An 18978-nucleotide genomic window follows, 5' to 3' on the forward strand; every position below is an offset into this window, starting at 1 on the left:
ACAGATGCAACAGTTTACCATCGTCTGATTTACATTCATCACAAAGTGGGGATACAGCAGGGTAAAATGTATGTAACATAACCTTGAAATAATGGAGGCAGTGAATCTCTTTGAGTCGTGTATGTTTTGTGTGAGGTTCCCCTGACTCCTAGTTTACAACTACTCATCTAAACCTCTCTGCAGTGGGGTGCTGCTGAGGTCGGATCACTGGACAATAGTTGTTAACGTTGCATTTTTGTCTCTCATGAATACATCCAGCTTTGCACCAGAAAACTTCCAGATCTGTTCCCATATTTTACTGGGTCAGAAAGTGGGTCAGTCCTGGATAACTCAGCCCCCTTTTTAGCCGGAGTGTATTCCTCACACTGATTTTCTTTTGTTTTGTTTTGAAAAACATTTTTTTTAAATTGTGGTGCTGCACTGTCATCTGTTAAAACCAGTAAAAAAATCTCTGATGTCGTGCTGTCTGCTCTTTCTTGGTGTGCAGTTGAGATTCATGGGCAACGTAGATGTGGATCGGGTCTCCAAAATCTTCAGTGAGGCTCTGAGCTCCTTCCTGGGCAAGAGGAAGAGCCCTCTGACCGCTCAGATGTTCACAGACTTGTTCACCAGATTCCCCGTGAGTACAGCGACACATCATGTGCCAGTACAGGTTACCATGGGGACAGAAACCACGTCACTGCTGGTGGTAACTACTGATTAGGGGTCGACCCATATTGGTTTTTCAGGACCGATACCGATTATTAGTAGTTAATGAACCAAAAAGCGATATATAGAACTAATATGCATTGACAATAAAAATCTTTATCAATATTTAGAATTTGGAATATAACAAACTCCAACAAAAAACTTTGTTTAAATGCATTTAGCAAATGTTCAATCAAAACTAAGACTTTCAACATCATATACAGCAAGTTCCCTGCAACTTTCTTTTAATAAAGTCAAATTAAATAAATAAAAATAGCTCCCCTGTGGTTTTGCATCGTAAACGTTCCTCCCGTGCTGACACTTTGCACTTTTTAGTCAATAAATTTTATCAGCGATCATTTAAGTAAAATGCTGATGCAGATAATCTGCAAAATGCCAAATATCGGCCCTTAATAATCGTCCAGGCCGATAATCAGTCGACTCCAACTAATGATGCTGTTTTTTTATTTCCAGGTTTTGTGTGTGAGGCTGTTGGATACGGCTATGCAGCACATCACATCTGGGGTCAGAGTTCACCAGCAGGTAAAGACAAAACTCCTCCATCTAAGAAGCCACAAATTAATGTATTACTTTCTCTCTCTGTTTTAGTTCGTATGCACATTGTACTTCCTGTTGATGGACATTGTTTTGTGTCTGTTCAGGGCCAAGCGTGTGTGTTGGTGTTGCGGGCGATGCAGAGCAGAGAGGTTCAGCAGCTGCTGAGCAGCGCTCTGTGGACAGAGCTCTGTGTGAAGGTCTCAGGTCAGCTGGTCGAGGTAAATCAACACACATCACGGTCCTGGGATACATTACAGTGTTCAAGAGGCCATAATGTTGGAGGCAGTGTTTGCAAATAAATTTGCTAGTGGCCAAAAAATTCCAATTCAAAATCAGTGCTGTCTTTTTAAAATTCAAAAATTCTGTAAAAACCGTGATTAAAAGTCACTTTTCTGTGTCTAATATAACGTGAGGTTATAACTACACATCAGTTCTTCATTATAAACAGAGACGTTCACACAACAGCGTCCTTTAGGCTTGTGCAAATTTTAATTATGTTGTTCCACAAGGTTTATGAAAGTGGCATCGTGCTGTGATAAATGATGATTAGAGCCACTCCATGACCTCTGTGTGTCCACACGATAGCCGGGGGGTAAACACATACATAATTACATACTTCAGCAATTCTTCACCAAACCACTTCACCTCTGTGTCGACCCGCTGTTTTCCTCCCGGACAAAAACAGACCTGCTAAACAAACAAACACATCTTCTCCAAAAAGTTTTTCACTCCAGTTGCCAAAACTTTGTAGCAAATAATATCTGCCATCATTTTCTGAGCTGCTCTACTTTATCAAGCTTTGTTAAAGGAAGTTCACACAAAGATAATATAGATTGTAGAGAGTACTCCCCTCCCTCGGCTCTCTATGGTCCCAGAAAGTTTTCTATCAACTGGCGTTAAGGAGAACGGAGAACCCAAAAAATGAAAGCATATCGGTGCAAACAGGCTTTGATGGAGTCTGAACTTAAGACAGCAAAAAATGTTAAAAAATGTGTGAAAAACTTTCCAGAAATTCCTGTGCAGCATCATACAGGTGTCTAGTATCCATTCATGTACTCATGGGAATCCAAATATTAGCATTTTCTCTCCTAACCACTGCTGAACAAAGCATTTTCTGAATCTTTTCCCATGAAGGGGAGCTGAGCATGAAATAATTTTTTTTTTTTTTTTTGAATGAAATGTTCCTTTAAACATGTAATTAAAAACTGTTTCCAACATGCAGTGTTTTAAAATAACTTCACTATAAGTCCCCCTGTCTAACATCTACATGCACTATATAACATTTCTTATTTTTAAACACACTATAATGTAGTTGGGACAGGGACCCATAAGCAGAACTCGAAGTCTGGGGGTGGGGGGGGGGGGTATTTCGTGGTTAGGGGGCAGGGTTATAAACTGATGACTGTGATTGGCACCAAAGGTTCATGGCCACACAACAGATTTTCACGTCTTGCTGCGTTCTTAAGTGATTTCCCGTCAACACTTGTCGATTCTCCTAACACTTGTAATGTCTCTAAAACACTAGTCTTTACTTGTCTATTGGAATTGTCCCCCCGGTTAGTCCCCCCTGTAAATGCAGATTTTAGACTATTAAAAGCGACACAGCCGGTATGTCACCATCAACACTGCTTATGTCTGTGTAAGTTTGGTGTCACACAAGTCATGGTGCTTGTTACCACTATATGAAGACAAATACTACCCCAAAACTGCAACCGTTTTATCATCCATTTATGCCATCGTTCCTTCTCGAAATAAAAAGCAAAATAATGATACACTTTTTTCGCAAAGCCACTCACACACACAAACACACTTTTTTTTTATTTCCCTTTTTTCATGTTGCAGCTGGCTTCCTTCAGTTTTTTTTTTTTTTGCAGTCCAGAGTATTTTCCCCTTTTTTTTCTGGATTAGTTTCTTTCCTCTCGTGGTAGTAATGTATGTTAAAATAAAAATAACTCTACTGTATCGTTTCACGAAGGGAAAATGATACCTGCTATAAAAGCCTTTAGAATATTTATAAAATGTTTCCTTTGACACCACTTCTTTCCCTTTGTACCTTCTTCTGGAGATTCAGATCTTGGAGCGTTCCTAATAGAAAAGCCCCTGTTCTATCCTCTCATTTTGTTTCATACATGAGCTTTTTGCCGTACTGATTTCTTTTTTGTTTTTTTTTAACTTGTTATCTGCTTTACATAAAAAAAACGTCGTTACCTGGATTATCGTGCTGGCAGATTGAATTTGCCAATTTTCTTTTTTCGGATGCTGTCGTGCATTTAAATGCCTATTTGTTTTGAGCTCTTCCATGTGAGCTTGACATGTCCACTTCTGTCTTAGTGTCTCTATTATTTGTTTGAGAGGTGCCCTGCAGCGCGAGGCGGTGTAGGACTTTGTCTTTCCCTCCCCTGTAGCTCGTGATTGTTTCAGGTTAGTTAATTTTTTATTTAGGGTCGCTTTTTAGTTCCCATGCTTTCAGGACAAGCGTGAACTGGCGGATCGGAGAGATAAAAAGATCGCAGGTAACCTGTCTTCCACCCATCTGAGGGATTTTCCTTCAAGACCCATGTACAATCTCTCCAAATGAAACCATGGATGGCTCAACAATTCCTGCCCCTGTGTTGCTCTCTTCCTGCGTCTGATCAATTTTGCTCCTTGGTCTCTCTTTTTGCACACACACACACACACCATTTTTTCATGTTTCTTTCACACACAACATACTATCACCACACACAACACACACACACAACCACAAAACACACCCACACTTTCTGTTATTCAATTATCATGCTGGCTCCCCTGAACTTTTTGCCTGTTTCTTTGGAGTCAGAATTTTGAGATGTGAAAGGAAGATCTGAAAGAGGAAGGTGACTTTCGCAGAGAGATGGTAGAAGGTGAATAGGATGAAGGGGTGGAGGTGTTCGGGGAGGCTTTTTGTGAACAGTCAGGGAGGGAATGTCAGAGATGGAGTATTCTCGAGCAGTGTGTGTCTGTGCTGTGTGTGATCTGGAGGTTACTCCTAATTCATCTTTTCGAAAGCTTTGAGTTTGGTTGGGCTTTCATAACAGATGCCTCACCTGCCCTAGAGGGAAAGCTCCGTTCTCGGGCCTGCACGTGTATCAGTTTGAATCCTGTCTCTTTCCCCTGTGTTATAGTTTTCGCCCATAATGTTTTTCCATGGCTCATATAACCTGCAGACATGTCCTTGCCTTTCTTATCTCCACACCACACTTCGTTGGTCACACTACGCTGCCATCAGCCCACAAACCCCGCAAAGGATCTGGAAGGGGTAAAAACGGAGAGAAAGAAACGACAGTTTTGAATGAGAGAGGGCAGTGATCTTACGGGTGGAAACGGTGATAATGCGTTTTATGTCCGCAGGACTGAAACAATTCACCTGAGATGATTCTAATATGTGCAGCCACAGCGGTGCGTGTTCACACTGGCCTTGCTGCCTGAGAAACACGCTCGCATTCAGGACACTTTTCTTTTGAAATGATGATTCTAATTAGGATTTATCGTTTGTGTGATAGTTTCTATCGTGCCCAGAAAGAAATTTCCCTTTTAGCTTGTCGATTATGCCCATCTCCTTTGAGAAATCTATCTTGAAGCAAAGATTACCCTAATGTATCGTGACAATTCAGGACACAGTGAAAAAAATCACTAAGGGGTTCTGTCACAGAATAAATGTCTCCGTGCATAACTTATTGTAAGTTACTACATGTGTTACACAGTGCCCCATCGGCCTTGGATAGACACAGTTTACTTTAGAAATGAAAAATACAAAAAAATAATTAGAAAATGTTTTAGATAAACGTTTTGAAACTGAACTTTATGTGGCTTGATTTCTTCTCAAAAATATGGTGAAGGACTGCTCAAAATAATAATAGTTACTGTAACATAAATTGAAAAATATAGTAATAATGCTAATTATTAATATTGTTATTCTGGACAATTCCCCGATGCTTATTTCTTCATAAAATTATCCACTACTACTTTCTTTCCAAAATCTGTTGTGTTATAAATATATAACTTGTATGGGTTTGCTTCTTATCTGTTTTCTTATAGTTTCTGCCCTTTTTTTTATTTTTTCTTTTTGTCTGGACGGCATTTTGGTCAAACGTTGGTTATGTTTTCCTTTATTCTTATGTTTCTCTTGTTTTTTTAGAAATCCGGTTTGACCAGATTAAAGACAGATCGTAGGTTAAATCAAAGAGCATGTCAAACACTAATGGCCTATTGGAGTTTTGCTGTTAAGAAAAAAAGTCATTTTACTTAACTAACTGTTCTCTGTGCGTGCCACTTCAGTGATGTCGAAAAACATTCGTTGATGCCCCTTGCTCTACTATTGCTTAAATATAAATTTACGTAAGAGAAATATAGCAGGTTTTGCCTGTGTAAAACTTTAGCTCACTTTGTTTGCTATCCAGCAAAGGAGAGCACTTCACTTTGTCTGTCGTGAGAGTACACACTGTCGTTTTGTAGGGCAATAAAAGTAACTATAGTACCACACTAAAGGAATTTTACAAGCTCTTTTAGAACACTTACAGAACACTAAATACCCAGTCCTCTGGACATTGCTGTCGAGATGTTACTTCCTCAGTCTACCACCATCCCTCCTGCACAAATTTGCTCTGTCTTGGGGCTAACATTCTACAGGCTGCTTTCTTCAACCCTGACAGATAATTGCCGTTCTATTTTTACGCCAAATTGTAGGGTGTGAATGTTTAGCCATAGTTAGCTTGTGTTCAACAAAAAATGTATCTTGATAAGACTGTGAGCTCCTCATCTCCAAAAAGTTAACAATGTTGGTTTGTTCTTAAACCGTGATTCTCCTATCTGTTCCTAACCTGTCGCCCTTTAATAGTTCTTTTTACGCTTTCGAGTGTTCCAAACTTTAACAAGATGGTCCTTTTTTGTTCAAAAACAAAACGTTTAGCTGTTTTTGCAGTTATTTTTCTCATGTTTCCTTTTATTTTCAGAAGGGCTTCCTTTTATTCAATTTGTTTTTTTTTGTTTTTTTTTTTTTTTTTTTTGTCATGACACTTGTTTCCTATGTCAGAGGGCAGAGAGGAACAACGGTTTAGAAGGTCGTAATTGAATGGAGGAAGAGGTCACTTTCGAAACGTTCTGTCGGTTCCTTATCCTCTGAGGATCGAGGTATCTTCAGCTAGAGTTATTGGAAATGTCGATTATTTACATCACAAAGCATTGCAATATGAAGACACTGTTTGCTTTTTTTGAAATACTTGAACAGCACCATGCACGTCTTGATTAGTTCATGTAAGCCTTTTGGACTTTGATCACGTCAGGCCTCTAGGTCTTGCGGGAATGAAGGTTATCTCTCATTTTGCCCTCCGGTTGCTGTGTGGTGGATCAAATGTTTCAATTTCATCTATGCAGTTGACGAGCGGGATCGTTCCGCTGCATCCAGTGTTTCCATCCATCTTGCTGTATTTTATTCTTCCTCCCCGATTCCCAAGAACCAGTGGTCTATCCAGTTTGTCATTAAGGCAATCAGGCTCCCGTTACCGCTTACTTTACAAATCACCCGAATTTCATAAGCCCTGTTCCGGCTGTGACCTTGAGGAGTCTTTTCTTTTTTCTGTTCGTGATTTCATTACGGGGGGGTTGAAGACAGAAGAGCGAGCGTCTAGAAGTCGACACAGATCTGCTCGCTAAATGTTTTCTCGTCAACTGACCTCCTTTGATGATTTGCAATTGTGTTCCGTGTCACGTAGGAGTACGTGTACAGCAGAGGGGGTAAACACTTTCGGCAGACTTTTTGTGAAGCGTCGATTTCACAGTGTGCTCATCACAGATAAATCTCTCAGTTAAGATATCCAGCTTTCTTACGTCATTTTGCAAAAAAATTAAACTGTGTCTGAGACATATGCACTCTGTTTGTTTACCTTGATCTAGACGATAATAATTTGCATACTACCAATAAGTTTGCGTGAAACTTTTTGCTAGAGGGCATAAATCCTAGTGCATGCATTATGTGAATTATGGTGCTTGTCAAATCATGTGTTAACATTTAAAGCCTTGGTTTCTAATGTACAGTTTTTCCGTTTCTGCGCTGTCCTTATTAAATAAAAATATACTACCACACACATAAATGTTCTGTGTGTATATTATTTTATTTTTGTAGTTTTTTTTAGCTTTCATTTTTTCCCCAAAATCATTCTAATTTCTTAAGCTAGGTTTATCCGGCAGATTCCTTTCTTGTGTATCCTTGTTTTTGCTCTGTTAATCGTTTCGTGTATCGTCTTCTCTCTTCTTCCATCTATCGTTTTCTTTTTGTGTCGCAATTTCCTCTGTGGGTTTGTTCGCTTTTTGTTTTTTTCCTTACTATCTTTTTCTTTTCCCGTTCTTTTTTCTGTGTCTTTGTGCTTTTTGTCTTCCTCCCCTTGTTTTTTGGTCTTGGCGGTTTTTCGTATCTTGGGTTTTTATATGGTTGTGTTTGTCTTTCGGCGTTTTTTCAGTTTTCTTCCCCATTCTCTTACCGTGTTGTAACGCTTTCATATTGGATTTTGCGAGTCCTTTTTCCGTTCTTTTCATTTTCCTGTTTTGTCTCCTTTGCGTTTTCTGTCGTTTTGCTTCCCTCCTCGGTTTCCTTCATTTATCTCTTCCTTGATTCTTTCGAGTTGATGCTATGCATGGGTTTTCTTCCTCTTGCTTTGCTGTTCCCCCCCCCCTCTCGCTCACCCGCCCCTCCCGCAGAAAACAACACCCATCCACACCCACCCAACACTAGATTAACCCCCCACCGCCCAGTAACACACATCATACTCATAACTCCCGGTCCTACAAAGAGCCTGTATCATTACCCCCCAGCCAGAAGGCCACGAAATTCCTACCAAGAAACCCGGCCCCAAACCAACCCCCCCCCCCCCCCCCCAACAATCCAGCACCGCACCCCCTTACAGGCAACGCATCCTCAATTCAAATATGTCAGCCGAGGAACTTATCGCCCCATCACATCTAAGGCAACCCAGCATAAACCTGCCAGGGAACCTCTCCACCAGACTATGCTCACCTGCTATACAGTAACGTCTTTTATACACACTATTTTTTCTCTTTAACAAAGCTTGAATTAAAGTAGAGCAGCTCAGAAAATGATGGCAGATATTATTTGCTACAAAGTTTTGGCAACTGGAGCTAGAAATACTTTGTTGGAGAAGATGTTTTTGTTTGTTTAGCAGGTCTGTTTTTGTCCGGAGGAAAACAGCGGGTCGACACAGAGGTGAGAAGTGGTTTGGTGAAGAATTGCTGAAGTATGTAATTATGTATGTGTTTACCCCCCGGCTATCGTGTGGACACGCAGTGGTCATGGAGTGGCTCTAATCATCATTTATCACAGCACGATGCACTTTTCATAAACCTTGTGGAACAACATAATTAAAATTTGCACAAGCCTAAAGGACGCTGTTTGTGTGAACGTCTCTGTTTATAATGAAGAACTGATGTGTAGTTATAACCTCACGTTATATTAGACACAGAAAAGTGACTTTTAATCACGGTTTTTACAGAATTTTTGAATTTTAAAAAAGACAGCACTGATTTTGAATTGGAATTTTTGGCCACTAGCAAAATTAGATTTGCAAACACTGCCTCCAACATTATGGCCTCTTGAACACTGTAATGTATCCCAGGACCGTGATGTGTGTTGAATTTACCTCGACCAGCTGACCTGAGACCTTCACACAGAGCTCTGTCCACAGAGCGCTGCTCAGCAGCTGCTGAACCTCTCTGCTCTGCATCGCCCGCAACACCAACACACACGCTTGGCCCTGAACAGACACAAAACAATGTCCATCAACAGGAAGTACAATGTGCATACGAACTAAAATAGAGAGAGAAAGTAATACATTAATTGTGGCTTTAGATGGAGGAGTTTTGTCTTTACCTGCTGCTGTGAACTCTGACCCCAGATTGTGATGTGCTGCATAGCCGTATCCAACAGCCTCACACACAAAACCTGGAAATAAAAAACCAGCATCATTAGTTGGAGTCGACTGATTATCGGCCTGGACGATTATTAAGGGCCGATATTTGGCATTTTGCAGATTATCTGCATCAGCATTTTACTTAAATGATCGCTGATAAAATTTATTGACTAAAAAAGTGCAAAGTGTCAGCACGGGAGGAACGTTTACGATGCAAAACCACAGGGGAGCTATTTTTATTATTTAATTTGACTTTATTAAAAGAAAGTTGCAAACTTGCTGTACATGATGTTGAAAGTCTTAGTTTTGGATTTGAACATTTGCTAAATGCATTTAAACAAAGTTTTTTTGTTATTGTTATATTCCAAATTCTAAATATTGATAAAATTTTTATTGTCCAATGCATATTAGTTCTAATATATCGCTTTTTGGGGGTTCATTAACTACTAATAATCGGTATCGGTCCTGAAAAACCAATATGGGTCGACCCCTAATCAGTTGTTACCCACCACAGTGACGTGTTTCTGTCCCCATGGTAACCTGTACTGCACATGATGTGTCGCTGTACTCACGGGGAATCTGGTGAACAAGTCTGTGAACATCTGAGCGGTCAGAGGAGGGGCTCTTCCTCTTGCCCAGGAAGGAGCTCAGAGCCTCACTGAAGATTTTGGAGACCCGATCCACATCTACGTTGCCCATGAATCTCAACTGCACACCAAGAAAGAGCAGACAGCACGACATCAGAGATTTTTACTGGTTTTAACAGATGACAGTGCAGCACCACAATTTAAAAAAAAATGTTTTATCAAAACAAAACAAAAGAAAATCAGTGTGAGGAATACACTCCGGCTAAAAAGGGGGCTGAGTTATCCAGGACTGACCCACTTTCTGACCCAGTAAAATATGGGAACAGATCTGGAAGTTTTCTGGTGCAAAGCTGGATGTATTCATGAGAGACAAAAATGCAACGTTAACAACTATTGTCCAGTGATCCGACCTCAGCAGCACCCCACTGCAGAGAGGTTTAGATGAGTAGTTGTAAACTAGGAGTCAGGGAACCTCACACAAAACATACACGACTCAAAGAGATTCACTGCCTCCATTATTTCAAGGTTATGTTACATACATTTTACCCTGCTGTATCCCCACTTTGTGATGAATGTAAATCAGACGATGGTAAACTGTTGCATCTGTTTTCGGACTGTCCTTTGATTTATCCTTTCTGGTCAACTATTTTAAAAACAAATTAAAAAAAGAGACTTGACTCTCTTTGGATGCTCTGCGGGCTCTGCAATTCTTCCTTTACACATTTTAGCAACCCTGATGATGCATGTGGTACAAACAAAAAAACTCATCCCCAAAGACTGGAAGACACCAATCCTACCAAGCTTTAGAAAATGGTTGCATGAACTTAAACCAGTTACATACACAGAGAACCTGCTCATCAATTATTTAAAATGTCAAGATAAACAGGAAAAATTCTGGGTTTTGTCTTGCAACATTTTGACTCAAAAGTCATAAGAGTCAATATTATGATCATAGGTGTCACTTCCTCCACATATATCTCCTCAGCTGCAGCTATCACCAATATAATTCTGCTCTTAATCATATAGAACAGGGTTCGGCAACCTTTACTATCAAAAGAGCCATTTCTGGCCCAAAACAAACAAAAAAAATCTGCCTGGAGCCGCAGGTAACACAACACATAGTCAAACTAGCCTGTCAATATTATTAATGGGTCTATATGAGCATTCATTAATATGTTTTACCAGTATTTATTATTTTTTGTTACATTAACTTTGCAGTGTTGGTGGTAAAAAATAAAGATCTATTTATGCACTATTATTATTATTATCTATATGCATTATTAACTTCTCTATTTCCTCTGAGACTTCTCCTATCTTGGATTTGGAATCCATAGCTAGTCAAGTTTTTTTGGCGATTATTTTTTAAAGATTTTCATTCAATTTTTCAATTGCAAAAATATGTAGCCTGTACACAGAAATATGATGCATATTTTAGTTAATGAAATGCTAATACATTTTCATATTCTGTGTACAGGCTACATATTTTTGCAATTGAAAAATTGAATGAAAATCTTTAAAAAATAATCGCCATTCATTTCCATATAATTTTTAGTCAGAGACACAGGAGCCACTGGAGAGGGGCTTAAGAGCCACATGTGGCTCTAGAGCCACAGGTTGCCTACCCCTGATATAGAACAACCACACAATAAAAAAACATACGTCATTTGCTGCAGCTCCGTCAGCTGTCTGCTCCTCTTTGGTCTCAGCAGGTGGAGCTCCTCGCAGCACTTTCACCACATACAGAGACGCACTGCAAGGACAGTTCAACATCAGCAAAATACTACTAAACACCGCAGGCACAAATTATAGTTTAGGCTCCAATATTTCATTCTTGACCTTGGAAACAGACTCTTTCAGTTTGCTGTGTTTTTCTTGAGGTTTTGCAGGGCGTAACAAAAGCGTGGTATCATTCTGGGGACCAGTATATAATAAAAGCACTCGGCACCAGTGCCAACATATTATTAAAACGTTAATTCACATTAAAAAAAGATAGATAAAGGATGTTTATCTATCAACAATAAAACAGTCCTTTCCAGTCACTGCCTGTGAGCTATACAGTTATGTCCTGATCTACCTGCCACATCAAAGACCTGCAGTGAATGTGAATAGTGTTTAATGTGGTGAAGCTGCACTTAATAATGAAGCACTTTTGGGGTCTGTTAACTATTTCGAATATAAAAAAAATACATGTGGTGTCTAAATTATATCAGTTGTATCTCTGTTAAAACAGCCATTATTTAAGGAAAGAAGAGAAACATCAACACAACAGCTGATTCGCCTTCAACGATCGTATAGACGTCTCAGAATCATTAAAATATGTACAATATGTATATATGATGCTGAAGCATAACGCATTTATTTTTATATATCTAAACCTTAATATACTGGTTTGTACATTGTAATGTAACATAAGACACATATTTGTATATGTTTGTAATTATTATATATTTTTACACACATTACATACTCATTTTAAAATTTTAATTTTTACATTTTTTTTAAATTAAATACATTTTTACAAATGTAACTTTTTAAATTGTTTAAATACCAGTGGGAAATTGAAGTATAATGCGCAATATTTTTTACTAATTTGCATATTTATTTATTTAATATTTCTTGTTTTATTTATTTATTTATTTTTCTTAATTTTTTTCATATGTCTTATTTCTGCTTATATACATCCTTATTCTTGGCATCAGAGCGACTGTAAAAAAATCGCAATTTCCTCTCAGGGATCAATAAAGTATTTCTGATTCTGAAAGTTTGAACAAAATCATAGACATATAGCAAACTCAATCATGCTTATGAAGACTGTGCTGATAGAGCCAAAAGGGTTTTTAAACACCCTTTTGGCTCAAATATGAGACAAGAGCAATTTTCTCACAAGTTAATGTACTGTAATTTTCTGTCATGCTGTGTGTCATTTCTCCCATTTACTCTGCTTTTTTCTCTGTTTCGGTGACCCGTTTTTCCTAATATGGCATAAACATTCACATATATAATGTTGTGTGGGAGAGTTCAGAGACATTAATCATTCAGCTGAGTCATGTACCTGAAGTAGTAGAGGCAGACTGAAGAGTCGGACAGTTTCTGAGATTTAGTCATCAGTTTCTCCAGCAGGTCGTGGAGCTCCCCCTGTCTGTCCCCGGCGGTCCTGCAGTAAACCTTGGACCTACACAACTCATTCCTAAATTTAAACAAAAAGAAAAAAATAAATAAATATTCATACTCAGAAAAAAAAACAAAAGAAAAAAAGAAACTACAGATAGAGATGTTTCCTCCACAGTGAAGGTGAGTCACCTGAAGATGCCTGCAGCTCGGCGGAGGAAGTCCTGCTCCTGCTGGTCGCTGCCGGAGGTCATTCCTCTGTCGATGATGGCGAGAAGAGGCTCCACCAAACCCAAAACAAGAGGACTGCCAGCCTGCCGCGCCACAAACACCTCAACCAGGTCCAGCACCTACAACAGTGGAGGAAGACAGTTTTGGGGACAATGGAGGTTGTATTTTTTTTTCCCACTTTTGATGGAGACATGCTCACAGCTTCCTCCTGCATCCCATCTTCATGCAAGTAATTTGGCTTGATTTCTTTCAAAAGCGTGGAAAGAAGGCAATGAGCAACTACAAATGACCCAAAAATGATTGAGAAAATAATAAAAAAGTTAAAAAAAAAAAATAAAAAAAAATAAAAAGACAATTACCTGAAATTTGCACAAAAGTAAAGTGAAAAATAATTATAATAAAAAATATATTTCTCTGTAGGCTTATTGTAAACATATAATTATAAATATAGATTTTTTTTGATATTTTCAGTAGTTATTTGATGATTTTTTTTTTTCTCTCTCTCTCTCTCTCTCCTTTTTAAGGCAATTTTCAGGTTATTTCTTTATCACCTTTTACGATTTTTTTGCAGTTTGTGAGACATTTCATGCCAAGTTGCTGATTTTAGGCTGTGGTACCTTGATTTTGAAGTCTCGGACCAGCATCTTCTCTTTCTGTATTTTTGACTTCTCATCCTTCTTGGCCTGGTTCTTCTTCTTCTGCTCTGAGAACAGCGCTGCGAGGCCCATTATCCAGCTCCATCATGGCGTCATCGTCCAGATCTTCATCGCTGCTGCCGTCCTCCTCTGTGGCCTGAATACACAGAAAAACATCAACACTGTGAGCTCGGATCACACACACGTTGCTCTGTTTACTTCATCTAAAACCTCTCGACAGGAGAGACAAGGACGTGGCTAAATGAATCTAGCAGTAAGGTTACTTAATTATAATAAGCACAATTATTTTGGTCAATAACTCTGTTTTTCTTAACATCCTGTTTTATGTTATTTCTGCCTTTTTTAAAAAAAATTATTAATGTAGAGCACTTTGGTTAACCTTTTTTAAATGTGCTTTATGAATAAATCTGGACTGGATTGGAAAATCGGCATCATGACTATTTAACAAAATGACTCACTAACTTTGGAAACATCATGCATTTGTTGGACTTTAGAAAATAACTCATTTAAAAAAATGAAAAAAATGTAAACATCTGTTAAGATAAGCTATAAACACAGCAGGAGCGGGAGAGCCCGCACCATGGACTGTGATTACTCTGAGCAGTGTGCATGGAAATGAACTACGATGTGACAGATTTGAATATATTTGTGTCTCTCCTCGATGGTCTGAGTAGCTACATTTGTCGCCAGTCGCTCATTTTAGAAATAAAGTCACAAAAACAGTCTGAAAAGTTGCTAAATCGAGGGAGAAAGTCACTAACTTGTACGGAGTGCATCGCTGTAAAGAAAAGAAGTGTGCAGGACTTATCACACAACACAACAGGTCATTTAGACGAAATGCTTTTTAAGACCTTTTTCATGATAATTTTTAAATTTTATATTGATAATATGCAAGTCCTTTAAATAAATTTTAAGGACCTACAGATGTCCTTGTAGAGCATCCTTGCAAAACAGACTGCGGCACAATAGGTCACTGTATCTTGATTATATTAAATGTCCTAATCGATGGAAGTCAAAATTGTAATTGATAAATAAAATCAGACTGATCACCTGCTACTCTGGAATATTAATCACAGCCTGAAGACTTAAAAACAGAAGAAAAACACATTGCTCTGCTGTTTTTATAATTGTGCTTAAGTTCACACGTGTGCACACGTGAATCACAGACACACGGAGACGCAGCCTAAAAAACCCACCAGAGCGTTCTGCTGCTTCAGGACCTTCATCAGCTCCAAACGGAAGCTTTGGTCCACCTCTCCCTGTTCCATCTCCTCCTCCTCCTCCTCCTCCTCCTCTGACTCCTCTTCCTCCATGGCCTCATTATCTTCATCCTCATCATTGTCATCATCTGATCCGTCAGACTCGTCCTCCTAGAGGGGCAATAACCGTATTTTTTAGGACATCAAAAGTTAGCACAAAAATCAAACCGTAACAGTGAAGACACGTTTATTAAGTGGAATAAATCAAAGATTAATCATAATACGGCATTAGATGCTAAAACGATTTTACTGAATGAATGAATCTTTTATTTTGCACACGTAAAAACAAAAAAAACACACAAATAAAAGCAAACGAATTTTACGGCCAACTGCAATCAACAAAAAGACAAAAAAAGACCGATAAAAAAACTATACATTAATCTCAATAATAAATACTAAAGCCACTTCAGTTTAAATATCACATGTATGAAAAGGAGCAGGAAAAAGTACACACTTACTTATTCCTACCCGTATATATACATTCACAGTCTACATAAACGACTTCCCAAATTGCATACGTAACCTGCTGAAAATAAGTTGTGAATAAGTAAGAAAAGAACCGACCTCCATCTCCTCTTCATCGTCCTCATCATCGTCCTCACTTGGTTTCTTCTTCTGGGTTTTGTTGTCGTCAGTGACGACCACAGCAGCGTCCTCATCATCCTTCTCCGGGTCCAGGACCTGCACACAGTCCAAAAACTCACACATTACAGACATGTGAAACAGATCGAAGTACTCTGAATACAATTAGAGATTACTCATTTATTTAAGTATGTCTAAACTGTTGTATTTTCCTTCATTTTATACACGTTAGAAACTCTGTTTTTAGCTTAATTATTAGCTCATTATGTTATGCATTCTTGTACCTCTATTTTTTATTTATTTGTACCTCTACTTTTTATTTGATTTGTATTTTTTGTACAGTATATTGATCTTTTACCTATTATATGTTATTTTATTGACCTTTACCCTTGTACTGCTGCAAAACTTGAATTTCCCCTCTGGGGATCAATAAAGGATTATCTTCTCTTATCTTCTATTTTTATTTTTATCTTACTTTTACTGGTATTACCAAATTAATTTTATCCATGTGAAGATGTTAGTATTCTATTCTTATCTTATTTTTACTTGCTGGTTTTATTATGTCTTTATGTCTTCTTTGTATTTTCATGTGAAGCACTGTGCATGCACTGGTGCATGTAATTTTTTATTTGTAAAGCACGTTGGCTGGCTGCATTTCTTATATCAAAGGTGCTATACAAATAACGATGATGATAATTATTATTATTATCTGGGCATTTAAAAAACAAGAAGTCTGTCCATCGATCCCTTGTCTAATGATTGTTCCTGGATGTCTGGCAGAAGATTAACAGCCTGTTAAGAGACTTTTGTGCGACACTTAACTGACCTCTTTACAAACTTTACCCTCCTCTAATAAAAGCCTCAAGATTTGGCTAAAAGTTCAGAAAAAAACGAGTGAAGTGGACCTTGTGTTTTGGCAAATTGTGTTTATCAAAAATAATCTTGAACCTGTAAAATCATTTTCACAAAGTGTGACAGGTTATGAGATTGACTTTGAATTTGTTACTCACATCTAAGATCGCAGTGAGGGCCGCTGCAGTAACATGCGGGCAGATGGACGAGAAGACCGTCCTGCAGACCTGTCTGATGTGTCGGCTCGGCTGGGACAGCAGAGACAACAAGATGTCCACCATCACCTCCACCCACTCAGGCTCCTCCTCCTGCTGTGTGGCTGCAGCGCGGAAAAAGAAACACACAGTTAAAACAGGGTAACTGACTTTTTTTTTGGCCACTTTGGGCAGCGACACAAACTGATAATGTCTCACTTTGGTCACATTTTGACACCTGAATCAGCTCCATTTGCTGAATTACCCCTCTACCGAACTTCTCTTTGAAAAATTAAATCCACCTCTCATCACACGCGCCTCAGATCAGAGCTTTGTAAATCAGCCTTTAGCTTCTTTGGACCAAATAAGTGGAACAAGTTACAGAAAATATTAAAATTAAACAGCTATGTGTCTGAAGATCATTTTAAGTGTATGATAGTTAATACGGTCAATGTACAGTTCTCCTGATTTGGTCAATTCACAGATAAGATCGCCATTTATTGTTTTCATTGTCATCATTTTTCCTGTTTTTTTTTTCCTGTTTTGTTGATCCTGAGCATGTATTTGTGGGGGGGTGGTGAGTCTGCAGTGTTTTGAGTCTCTTTGTGGCTGTTCAGCCTGTTTTTGCAGCTTTCAGTTCCTTTGCATCTATTTGTCATCTTTTGCCGTCTCTTTGTTGTTGTTTTTTTGCAATTTCATCTTTTATCCCTTTTACTGATTTTATAGCCATTTATACATTCTGAAAGCTATTGCTGCTAGTGATTTGTTTTTATTGAATTTATTATTATTGTATGATTTATATCCTTTTAGCCCGCTGAAAAGAAATCCAGAGCTCTTAATGCTCAGTCAATTTTCCCTAATAAACAATGATTGAATTAAGTTTTCTTTTAATCACTTTATTTTGAGTTTTTTTTTTTTGTTTCTTGTGGCCAATGTACTAAATGGGCATTAATATCATCAAAAACTGTAAAATGTAATCAATAAAGTTTCACTGTACTACATTGCTTTTATAAAAACATTTCTAAAGCTAAAGAAAACATTTCAGCTAATTTAAGTTTTTTTTCTGAAAACTTTGAGATATCCAGTTTCGACTATTCCCTCGTTTCGTGGGGAAAAACCTGCCTCCGGTGACCACACGGACAGCTGAGTTAAATACAAACAGAACTAAAGTCTCAAATCTGTAGCAATTGGTGGAGACATTGTGCTCGTCTCGTCTGAGACCTGGTTTAAGTGATTTAGATCAGTAAAAATGAATCCTGTTTAGTGCAACATTAGGACGTGAGAGAGTGACGGAGGCGGCTAACCTGACACGGCAGATGGTTTGTCACACAGAACCATCTGAGAAAATGTCTTTGGAAACTGTTAGGAAAAAGGGCAGGCACCTTAAAAAGACACTTGGCAGGTGATTGGATGAATCATCTGTCTATCGACGTCTGTCACTGGCCAGTCGGAGGAAAAGAGAAAACATCTTTTCCATACAGAAAAGCCTTCAGTGCCTTTCTTTGCTCCTCTGTACAAGAGGAAATACTCTCCTGTTCTAAAATAAAACAGATGTAATTGAAACATCTAATTAACCTCTTTAGGCCGACAAGATGGATTTCCCTGTGATCTTGTGATATCTTGAGTATTCAGGGCAAAGCCAGGTAAAGAGGAAACACTGTCATCAGCAGCTGCGTTTACATGCACACTTTTTCTCAACCTGATTGAGGATTTTGGGTCAGCTGTTGACATGGGATGTCCTCTAATACGAACGCAGGCGCATGTAAATGGAGCAGCTGTTTGACATGCGTGAAAATGACACAACTGACACCTTTCACACACTCTTACGCCACAAGTGCATTTCCTCGCGGTGAAAAACAAATACTGGATAACTTCTGGCGGCAGCACAGCGCTCTGTCCCTCTCTGATATTTATTGTCTGCTCGGTGCAGTTTTTGCTGTTGTTTTGATGCTCTTAATCAAGCAACAGCACGATATCAGTGTACTTCTACTGGAGGCGATGAAGAGGAGAAGAAGGCGAGCACAAGAAGGCTGTAACGTGAGGATGGAGCACGCGCTGAAAGAAAGCAGCCAGAGATGCTTCATCATTTACATGATGCACATTTTCTTTTGATCGGTTTATAAAAAGTTTTAAACTCCCCCTCTGCAACCGACTGAAATTTGAATCAGTTTGAATCAGTTTCCATGTAAAAACATACCTATTGTATCTGAAAGCTCACCTTGTTTCTTCTTCTTCTTGGCCTTTTTTTCCTGAGCTTTGTCCATGCAGCTCTGCAGGTCCTTCATGATGTCCAGCAGCTCTTCAGGAGCCTTCAGGAGAAAGTT

The 18978-nt window shown here is 38.7% G+C and overlaps 1 protein-coding gene across 1 annotated transcript in view; it reads left to right on the forward strand.

The window, feature by feature from the left end:
* Nucleotides 1-18978, forward strand: part of mybbp1a (MYB binding protein (P160) 1a) — a 54619-nt gene that overhangs the window by 19643 nt on the left and 15998 nt on the right. Inside the window, exons 22-24 of the mRNA XM_042499009.1 lie at nt 488-619; nt 1162-1230; nt 1350-1463. Of these exons, the coding sequence (XP_042354943.1) occupies nt 488-619; nt 1162-1230; nt 1350-1463 (315 nt within the window). The remainder of the gene's footprint in view (nt 1-487; nt 620-1161; nt 1231-1349; nt 1464-18978) is intronic.

Source organism: Plectropomus leopardus, chromosome 13 (assembly GCF_008729295.1).
Source record: "Plectropomus leopardus isolate mb chromosome 13, YSFRI_Pleo_2.0, whole genome shotgun sequence".
NCBI classification, from domain to species: domain Eukaryota; kingdom Metazoa; phylum Chordata; class Actinopteri; order Perciformes; family Serranidae; genus Plectropomus; species Plectropomus leopardus.